General features: G+C 34.7%; 1 protein-coding gene across 7 annotated transcripts in view; it reads right to left on the bottom strand.

Moving 5' to 3' along the window:
• CAMSAP2 (calmodulin regulated spectrin associated protein family member 2) overlaps window positions 1-9,997 on the bottom strand; it is a 113,096-nt gene that overhangs the window by 27,359 nt on the left and 75,740 nt on the right. For 4 of the 7 annotated variants that reach the window (XM_030302230.1, XM_030302232.1, XM_030302231.1 and 1 more), the window contains exons 5-7: window positions 3,394-3,426; window positions 456-597; window positions 7-146 (exon numbers count right to left, since the gene is read on the bottom strand). In XM_030302230.1, the coding sequence (XP_030158090.1) occupies window positions 7-146; window positions 456-597; window positions 3,394-3,426 (315 nt within the window). The remainder of the gene's footprint in view (window positions 1-6; window positions 147-455; window positions 598-3,393; window positions 3,427-9,997) is intronic. The other 3 variants (XM_030302234.1, XM_030302235.1, XM_030302236.1) reach the window with 1 other exon arrangement.

Below are 9,997 nucleotides of genomic sequence, written 5' to 3'. Positions count from 1 at the left end.
AATTACCTTTATGGATGAAGCAGCATACAGCATGTCTTCCAGGGTAAAATGGCAACACTGGTTCAAATATTCTTGGCAAAATTCTTGAATCAGCTGCAGATTATACAGGCTATCGGCCAAAGACATGGTTTCTTTCAAACAAATATCTTCAAATAGGAAAAGAGCAAGGTGATGATTTGGGGCTAATTTGATAATATACATTTCATATTCATTTTGTAACTAGTGGCTTAGAACAAACACACAATTACGTGGAATCTGGTTTACACACTCATACAAACATAGTGGTCACTCCACAAAAAGACTTAGCACTACCACACCTACTCAGCTATCTTCCTCAGGGTGATTCGTAAGAAGGTTCTTTAAGAGCCTTCATTACTTACTAAATACTGTTACTGTTGTCTTAATATCTGTTACCATCATTCTGTAGTCCAGCAATATTTCACTGGAACACTTACCCTCTAATCTGACCACACCGGGACAATAAAAATGAATAAGAGCAGCTAAAGCACAGCCATCTGTACCATCTTTCAACAAATTTTCTACCAATGGAATGCAAGGCAATTGCTTGAGCAATGTTTGCTCCTTCCTATAACGAGCCTACAATAAAAAAAAAAAAAAAAAAAAGAGAGAGATGAAAATCAGTAACTAGCAGCCAACATACAGGAAAAAAAAAACCAGTATTGTAGATTATATCAGTAATACAAATCAAGAGAAGTAAAAACTACTCACCAACATCCTTCTTTTCTAAATAATACCAAATATTACCAAAGTAAAATACAGAGCAACAGCATTATACTTCCAAAGTACTTAATATAACATGATATTGCCAATTTATATGAAATGACATTTAGCCTAAACATTTAAATACAAAAGCATCACAAAATAGATTCTGAACACTTTGCATCCAAATTGTCAGTTCTGTCCTTTTGCAGATAATAAAATGCATTTATTTTAATGCTAGAATTTAGACCACAGGTTATTTTATGGGAAGAGCAAGAGTGCCACTTGAGCAGAATTGTAAGAATTTTCAAAATTGGGGAGCAGGTCTAAGAATATGATACTATTCCTACAGGAAATTTGGCAATAAGAAATATCACTTTGAGGAACTGGAATATCACCAAGATATTCTGGCTTGGTATCTGAATGTTAAGATAAATGAAGTGTAGTAACTGTGGAACTGAAAAAACCCTCCCAAGTGAGGTTTTCTTCAATGACAGAGCAAATGTAAGGATTTCTGTTCCCCCTCAGAAAAACAGAAGAAATCTTTGTTTTCCAAAGACTGCCTGGTGTGACCAGATACAACTCTACAAGAGTTTCCTAAAAACCGAGATGTTCTGTAGAACTCAGTGGTGACAAGAACAAGCCCTTGAGTCAGATGACCTAGGTTCAAATCCTGTTTCTGACATTTACTGGCTCTGTGATCTTGGACAAATCATTTAAACTCTCGTTTCTCAGTTTCCCCATAGGTAAAATGGGGATAATAATAGTACCTATTTCACAGGATCACTGAAGGAGGAAGTACGGTGACGCCCGTAAAGTGCCATGCACACTGCTGGGCACATAGCCAGCAATAACGAAAGGCTGGCCTGCTACTAGCTATTAGCTCTCCTAAAGCCAAGAGAATAATGCTGATGACTTAAGGAAGATGCATACCGAAGTACTTTATTAGGAAAATGTATGATTATATTGGTTACTGACATTTTAAGTTTTTTAAAAAGTAACCAAAACTAACTTTTCTTCTAACTCCATCTGAACTGGTCATCTCTACATTTTATAATTCAAATATAATTATGAAATAAAATACTTTTGTGAGAATAAGAACAGAAAAATAATTTACTGAAAAAGAATATTTACTATTAGGTGGTGAAGTGATATCCCTCAGCAAAGTATATGCATTAATGAAGAATTATTTATTCCTATTTCTGTCTACCCAAGATTCATGGAACATTTTTTCCTTTTGAAGATTTTCAGAGAGCTTGTTCTTTTTAATCAGTGCACACCAGGCATCCACACTGAATGGTATGTTCCAAACTCAGAGTACCTATATTCAGAAAAAATTTACATACATGCATTATATAAATTCTTCAATGGATTATTGATTTTAATATCCTTAGAAAACTCCCTTACTTTGCTGCTAGTAGACAGTTTAAAATTCAACCATGAAAAAAGAGGAGAGAGGAGGTGAAGGGAGAGGAGAGAAAGAAAGAAGAAATCAACCAGTAGCATCTTCTAGCCTTAAGCTACCCTTCTCACATTTGGTAAGTAAGCCACAGTTCCAGATCCTTACACCCCTTTCTCTGGCCAGCTAGAAACAAAATAGTCTCCCTCTCAGAAATCCTCCAAACTGGCTGGGCTCATTCCCAAACTTCCCAGATCTCTAGGAGTAGCTTGTTTTCAGCCTACAGTCTGAACTGGACTGAGTCGAGCACTCAGGGTCATGAAACAAAGAACTGAATTGTGTAACTTGTCCTACTGCTTGCTGCCAAGTAGCACTTCTGTACAAGGCACACACACAAAGCCTTGTGAGGCTTTAGCACTAAATGCCAATGGTTTAGAATAGACTATCAGGGATTTATGAGTGGTATGCTAAAACATTTTCCTGAAGCTTATATCCTAGATGTATCAGGTAAATCAACTTAATCCTCAAGTCCTGTACAACTCCCATTTGCAGTTCATGAGAATTATAGAGTCTTTTGCACTTTATCTTACTATATGGCTTTATAAAGTTACTGCATGGAGACATTCTGTATTCTTTCTACAAACTGAGAAATTTAGCATTTAAAAGGGCATCATATTTTCTCTTTCAACATTATATTGTATTTCTAAGTTATATTTTTATTTCTGAGGGCATAAAATACTTCTTACGTGGTCTATCCACCCAGATTTAATCCTGAAAGAATCACCCTTCAGGTCAAATCAGAACTGAATACAGTTTAGGTCCAATACTGGTAGGACCACAGGGAATATGTCACTTTTTATCAAACAAAAAATGTACCCTACAACTCAGGCTGAAAGTAAATGATTCCTTCAAAAATATTTTAAAATACAAAAAATTTACATATACAATTCATACTCACTTTTCTCCTAAAGTTATTAAAACTAATGAGAATCTCTATCCATACATTTTTTTTACACCTATTTACCGACAGTCTGTAAATATCAGTAGGACTAGCAAAATAATGGTTACCTTAAACTATTTTTAAAGCTTCTAATCCAAATTTTGGCCAGATTTTTTTATCTCTTTATTTTACATTATGATCAAATACCATAAAATCCAATCTCTATGCAGCGACTAACAGAATTACAGGAAATGATTATACCAGCAAGACATAAACAATACCATTCTGTAATTACACTTCTGGAGAGCAAGTTGAAGTAGTTGGGCAAACTTACTGGAACCAGTTTCCAAAACCATTTGGAAGGAGACTTCAGAGGAAGCAGCAGGGAAAAAAGGGAAAGCAAAAGGTAAAGGGAAAATTCATCAGAATGGTTTTCAATTAACAAGTGACAGTAAAGTTTCTGAAAGTGGAGTTCCAAGTTATAGTTCTCATAGTATTTTTTAAATGTTAATTAATACTTTAAATATACAGGTTCCTACTAATAAAGACCTCCACCTTCTCCTCCCCTCATCTCCTCTCCCAATACAAAAATTCATTTTTCAGATATTCAGGATATTCTGTATACTTTGGCAGCAAAGAATTTTATTTCTGAGTTCTAGAATCACACATCATATTAAAAAATAAATCCAGGGGCACGTGGGTGGCTCAGTCAGTTAAGCATCCGACTTCTGATTTTGGCTTAGGTCATGATCTCACAGTTCATGAGTTTGAGCCCTGCATCGGGCTCTGTACTGACAGTGCAGAGTCTGCTTGGGATTCTCTCTCCTCCTCCTCCTCCTTCTCTCTCTCTCTCTCAGTAAATAAATAAACATTAAAAATAAAATAAAAATAAAAAATAAAACTGTATCACAAAAAGGCAAGTAGAAAGATTCTAGAGCTAGATTTGCAATCATTATCATTCTTAAACATTAGTAAAGCAAGTCTGATCAGGCAGTGTTTCTTTCCCAAGGGAAAAGAAGAAAGACTGTATCAGTAAATATACGAATAAAGCAAAACGCATTGCAGACTTGAAAAACATAATTTCTTTCAACTATATGACAATTTCATTTAATTAATGGACGGAAGACTAGTTGGCAATTCTTACTAAGATTTTTACAGAGTCTCTAGGGCAAGTAGCTACTTACATAAAGAGAATATAAATGTTATTAATTTTACTATCTGGAGGTATCCCAAAGAATATAATTTTATTTCTTCAAAATGATAAATACAATAAACCCATAATTTCAGTTAATATGAATTAATAATTTGTGATTGTTTAACTCTGTATTTCCTAGCACAATTTCTAACAGCCCTGAATAAACATTTGTTGAATGAACCAAACTAAATGGGGTCTGAATTAAAATTCATATTCAACTTTTATGTAGAAAGTTTATCCTACAGGGGCTCCTGGCTGGCTCAGTGTGACTCTTGATCTCAGGATTGTGAGTTCAGGCCCCACACTAGATGTAGAGATTACTTAAAAATAAAATTGAAAAAAAAAGTTTTTCCTACATAAAATTAACTGTAAAAATAAGACTATTTGGAAAATAATATGAATAAAGTATTTTCAAGAACTTCAAGAATCAGAAAAAATGTCATCTCAAGACTCAGAAAAATTCCAACTTTCCATAAAGAGAGAACATGTCCAGTAAGTTTTTCTTATTGCATCAGGAAGAATAACCTTAACAATTTTGTTGCATATATTTTAATCTGTCATTTAACCAGAAGTCTTTGGCAACTGCAGTTATGATAACCATAAAAAGTATAAGAGCAGAAGCAAAAAGAAGGAAGCCACTGAGAATGTGTCAGGATTCCAACAGATAACAGAAACTTCAAAAACGGGTTTTCTTCTTTTTGAGACTAGAAAAATCCATTATACGGAAACTGATAAAAAGCAATTTATTGCCAATTATTCAATACAGGAGAGGTGTAAAGGTTCAAGTTACTCCATATATCTTGTAAAATATTCAATGTGACTTTTCACTAATTCAGACTGCTCTGGCCTTCTTCCCACCTCTCCACGGACCTAATTTAGTGACAGCGATCGTATTCAAGGGAACAGGAAAACCATATAGATTGGCTATTTGAAGGAAATATGACTAAAAAAAAAAGTAAATATACTAAAAGAACAAATAAATATCTATGCTATTCATGGTTATAAACTCATACTTCAATAAGTTCAAATATACAGCAAAATTTCCTTGCTGAAGGACAACTGTATTTCTGAAGTGAATAGCAACTTCCCCTCCTATTACTTTTCAGAGAACTAGGCCAACAGCAACTTCAAATCCTGTTTTAAGATGTAATTATGAGACCAAAACATTTTAAAAGGCCACAGACAACAAGTGAAAAATTTCTTATTTTTATTAAGTCCTTACTGATGACAGGGGCCAACCTGGGCAGTTCAGATTTTCTGGAATAGTTCCCATTTCCAGCATTCCTTTGCACTGTCTTCAACACACATATGTATGACTCATCGTAAATTCTGGTTAGTTGTTTTAGGACTTGCCATTAATACTCCCCAAATAGCTCTATGTCATCCTCCGGGTATCTATAACCTCTCTGGGATTTGGGATAATTCCTGAACTTCTTCTAGGTGTTCTCAAGCCACTTTGGGAGGATGCTGGTTTGACCGGGCCTTTCCTGGAGACCTCACAAAGTTGGAATTCTTTAAGGAGTTAGAGCTGTGACCTGTCACCTCACGACTCGTGAGACCGAAATGTCTTCTCTTTTGTAGGTCTGAGAGCTATGCTGCACTGCCAACAGGAGTGTAAAATGGCACAAACCCCTTGGAGACTTTGGCACTAGCTACCAAGACTACAAATGCATTTACCTTCCAATCTAGCAATCCAAGTCCTAGGGTATTTACCCTGAAAATCCAAGAATACAGAAGGACATTATTCTTTGTAGTATTATTTGTAATTGCAAGATACTAGAAAACACTTAAATGCCCATAGGAAAGTGGTAGAATAAACTATGGTACATACACACAACAGAGTACTGTGCTGCTGCAAAAAAAGGATGAGGAAGGTATTTAGGGACTGTATGGAGTAATTTCCAGGATATACTGTTAATGAACAACACAAATTGCAAAAGATTAAATATATTTTGTTAGAGGAGAAAAAACATATATATATATAAAACAGTATATATATCTGTTATATATCTGTTACCTATATATAAAACAATATATAATACTGTGATATATATATATATATATATATATATATATATATATATATAAATAAACAAAAATGAGGATAAACCAACTGGTTACCTACAAGGGTCAGCAGGGAGTGAGGGGTAGGAAAGAGGTAGAAGAGATACAGGGAGGGAGTAATACCTTTCTGATTATCACTTTTGTCGAGTTTTGACTTTTGGAATTAATATAATTTGGAAATCATATAATGTTCTATATATTCAAAAAAACAACATTAAATCAACAAGGATGGCGCAAAAAAGTCACTACAACTAAATGAAAACAGAAACCAATAAACCCAAATATATTTCAAAGGAATAACCCAAGCAACTTCAGAACACAGTATTTTGACCATATATTATCAATCTAAAGAAAGAAGAATTATATTGTACTACATGAGATGACGGATGTTAACCAATATGCAGTGCCATATGTCAATTATATTTCAATAAAACTGGGAAACATATAAAAGCATTATAAGGGTAAAACAAACCAAAAAAGAAGAAGAAAAAAGAATTGCAAACAAATCTTAAACTCCTTAGTGGGTTTCTTTTTCACATTGGTATACATATAGAGACTCTGAAACTATTATATACATATTGTAGTATTGAGCAAATTAAAATTAGTACAGTTGACCTTGAACAATACAGGCTTGAAACTGCACAGGTCACTTCCACATGGGTTTTTCTAATAAATACAGTACCATCTTGGAAATGTATTTTCTCTTCCTTATGATTTTCTTAATAACATTTTTTCTCTAGCTTACTTTATCATAAGTATTCAGTATAAAACACATATAACATACAAAACATTGTGTTAATGAACTGTTCATGTTATCAGTAAGGCTTCCAGTCAAGAGTAGGCTACTAGTGGCCAAATTTCTGGGCAGTCAAAAGTTATAATCAGATTTCTGACTGCATGGGTGGTTGGCACCCCTAAGATCCTGCATTTTTCAAGGGTCAAATGTAAATATCAAAGTATGTCATCTCAAATTACTTACTGTAAAAGTAAAAATAATAACCATGAAGTTAAGAAACCAGACAATATCTTAACCAACTAATGAAAATCAACATCACCTAGTAGGGGCAACTGGGTATCATGTGCCTCTTGATATAATACTGTGAGAAGGACACAACTTATATAGCATTCCAGTCTAAAAAAAACAACCCCTCAATTTAATTATGAGGAAATATCAGAAGAAAACAAATGGAGGGATTTCTTTAAAAATGTCAAAGTTGGGGCGCCTGGGTGGCGCAGTCGGTTAAGCGTCCGACTTCAGCCAGGTCACGATCTCGCGGTCCGCGAGTTCGAGCCCCGCGTCGGGCTCTGGGCTGATGGCTCGGAGCCTGGAGCCTGTTTCCGATTCTGTGTCTCCCTCTCTCTCTGCCCCTCCCCCGTTCATGCTCTGTCTCTCTCTGTCCCAAAAAAAATAAATAAACGTTGAAAAAAAAAAAATGTCAAGGTCACGAGCAAAAAAGAATAGCTAAAGAACTAGTCCTGTTTAAAGACTATAGATATGACAACCAAATACATGACATGATCTTGTACTGAAAAAAAATTATAATATACAATTGAATGCAACTGGGACAAGTGACGAAAGTGGAATATAGGCTCTAAGTCTGATCAAAGTATGATACTGACATTAAATCACTTGTACTTTGATTATATAAACAAACAGCCTTGTTCTTAAATACACCTTGAAGTACGAAGGGGTAATGGGATATGATGTGTGCAACCCTCTTTCAAATGTTTCAGAAACATTTACATACATATGCGTTTGTGTATGATGTATATGTGTGTGTGTGTGTATACACACATACATACCTGCATACACACACATATATAGAGAGAGAAAATTAATGCGGCAAAATGTTAGACTGATGAATCTGGGTCAAGAGTATACAAGGTTCTTTTCTATCTTGAAACCTTTCAGAAGTCTGAAATATTTCAAAACAAATGTTCTTAAAAAGCTACATTAAGGGGGCACCCGGGTGGCTCAGTCAGTTAAGCACCTAACTTCGGCTCAGGTCATGATCTCACGGTTCGAGAGTTTGAGCTCCATGTCAAGCTCTGCGCAGACAGCCTGAAGTCTGCTTTGGATTCTGTGTCTCCTCTCTCTCTCTGTCCCTCCTCTGCCCACACTCGTGTCTCTCTCTCTCTCTCTCTCAAAAATAAACATTAAAAAAAATGTTATATTAAGTCTATACCAGTCCAAATCTTTGTTGAGTCTGTATCCAAATGTATCCAACAACACCTATATATCTGTTAAAGAAATCTGTTCTACAATGTTCTTAGGCAAAGACGAAAATCATAGTGCTAGCATACCTAACTCATATTTACATCTCTCTAGGGCAAGCCATCTTTGTAAAATATTGCTTGGAGAAAAAATATCACCGTACCATCTCTGAATTTTAAATATGTTTAAAATGCTAAGTTCCTCATTTAACTATACTAAATAGGTTGATAATACAACAGAGGCATATTCTAGATTGGGAAGTTGCTTTACCAGTAACCACAAGTAAATGACTATGAAAGAAAAATAGTATATTGGCAATAGGTATAAAGAAAGAATCAGCACTGACCACAGAAGTCCACACAAGAATAAACTATGATTATAGAATAGAATCTTAGGGGTAGAATTCCTTAAAAATGATCTAATTTAGGCAGGTGAAGTCTTCAAAATTATTTGACTGAAATAATGGTATGAAAAAGAAACCAGGTAAATAAGTCTAAGAATCAAATCAAATGATGTATCTGAGAATGATGTACTATATTAGAACTTTAAATGTTTTATATATTTATATATGAAATAGGCAACTTCATCAATCACAAAATTATAGGTTACAAATCAATGTTCCCCAAAGCATGCTGCAAATAACAGTAATTCCACAGGATGTTAGTAGAAGTCATTCACAGAAGAGGTCAAAGATTAAATATATTTGAGAAACAGGCTTCTTATGTAGGCCTTCAATGTACTAAAATGGGTTGTAACGTTTTTAAAGGGGCACAGACAAGGCAGCATTTCCCAAATGTATTTGACTTTAGACTCTTTCTTCTGGGGTGCCTGGCTGGCTCAGTCAGTAAAGCATGTGACTCTTGCTTGATCTTGGGGTTGTGAGTTCAAGCCCCACATTGGACACAGAGCTTTAGAGCTTACTTAAAAAACAAACAACAAAAACAACTGGATTTAACAAAACTTTTAAAAAGTTGATGTTATTTTAAAAATTTTCTTTCCAATAGTATCTAAAGTACTGTTTGAATAAAAAGAATTTTAAAAGTTGGTCATAGTTTTTAATTGCTAAGGAACTCGGGTCAAAGTGGAAATTCACATAGGCTGAGGTAATCAAGCAAAGATGTAGAAGCATTCACCTACTGTCTTCACTGGGGAAAGTGTGGTCTATTTTGAGACTATACCTTTAAATGAAAAGCAACTAGAACTCAGTTAATTTCTTTTCTCCAAAGGCAATTCCTTAATCCAATTCCCACCCTTCTATAAAATATCTCACCAGTATTTCTGTTTTAAAAGTGAAGAATGTTGCACCGAGTAGACATGTATCTTTTAATACTGTGAGAAACAAACTTTACTCTCTATAGAGCTACTACTGTAAATTTAGGAATATAAACCCATGAATATCCAAATGGTCTACTTACCAATTCCTAAATATACATTTTACTTGTAACTTATGTTATTCCCTATGAC

Source organism: Lynx canadensis, chromosome F1, assembly GCF_007474595.2.
Source record: "Lynx canadensis isolate LIC74 chromosome F1, mLynCan4.pri.v2, whole genome shotgun sequence".
Lineage (NCBI taxonomy): Eukaryota > Metazoa > Chordata > Mammalia > Carnivora > Felidae > Lynx > Lynx canadensis.
This window is presented reverse-complemented; position numbering and strand designations above follow the sequence as displayed.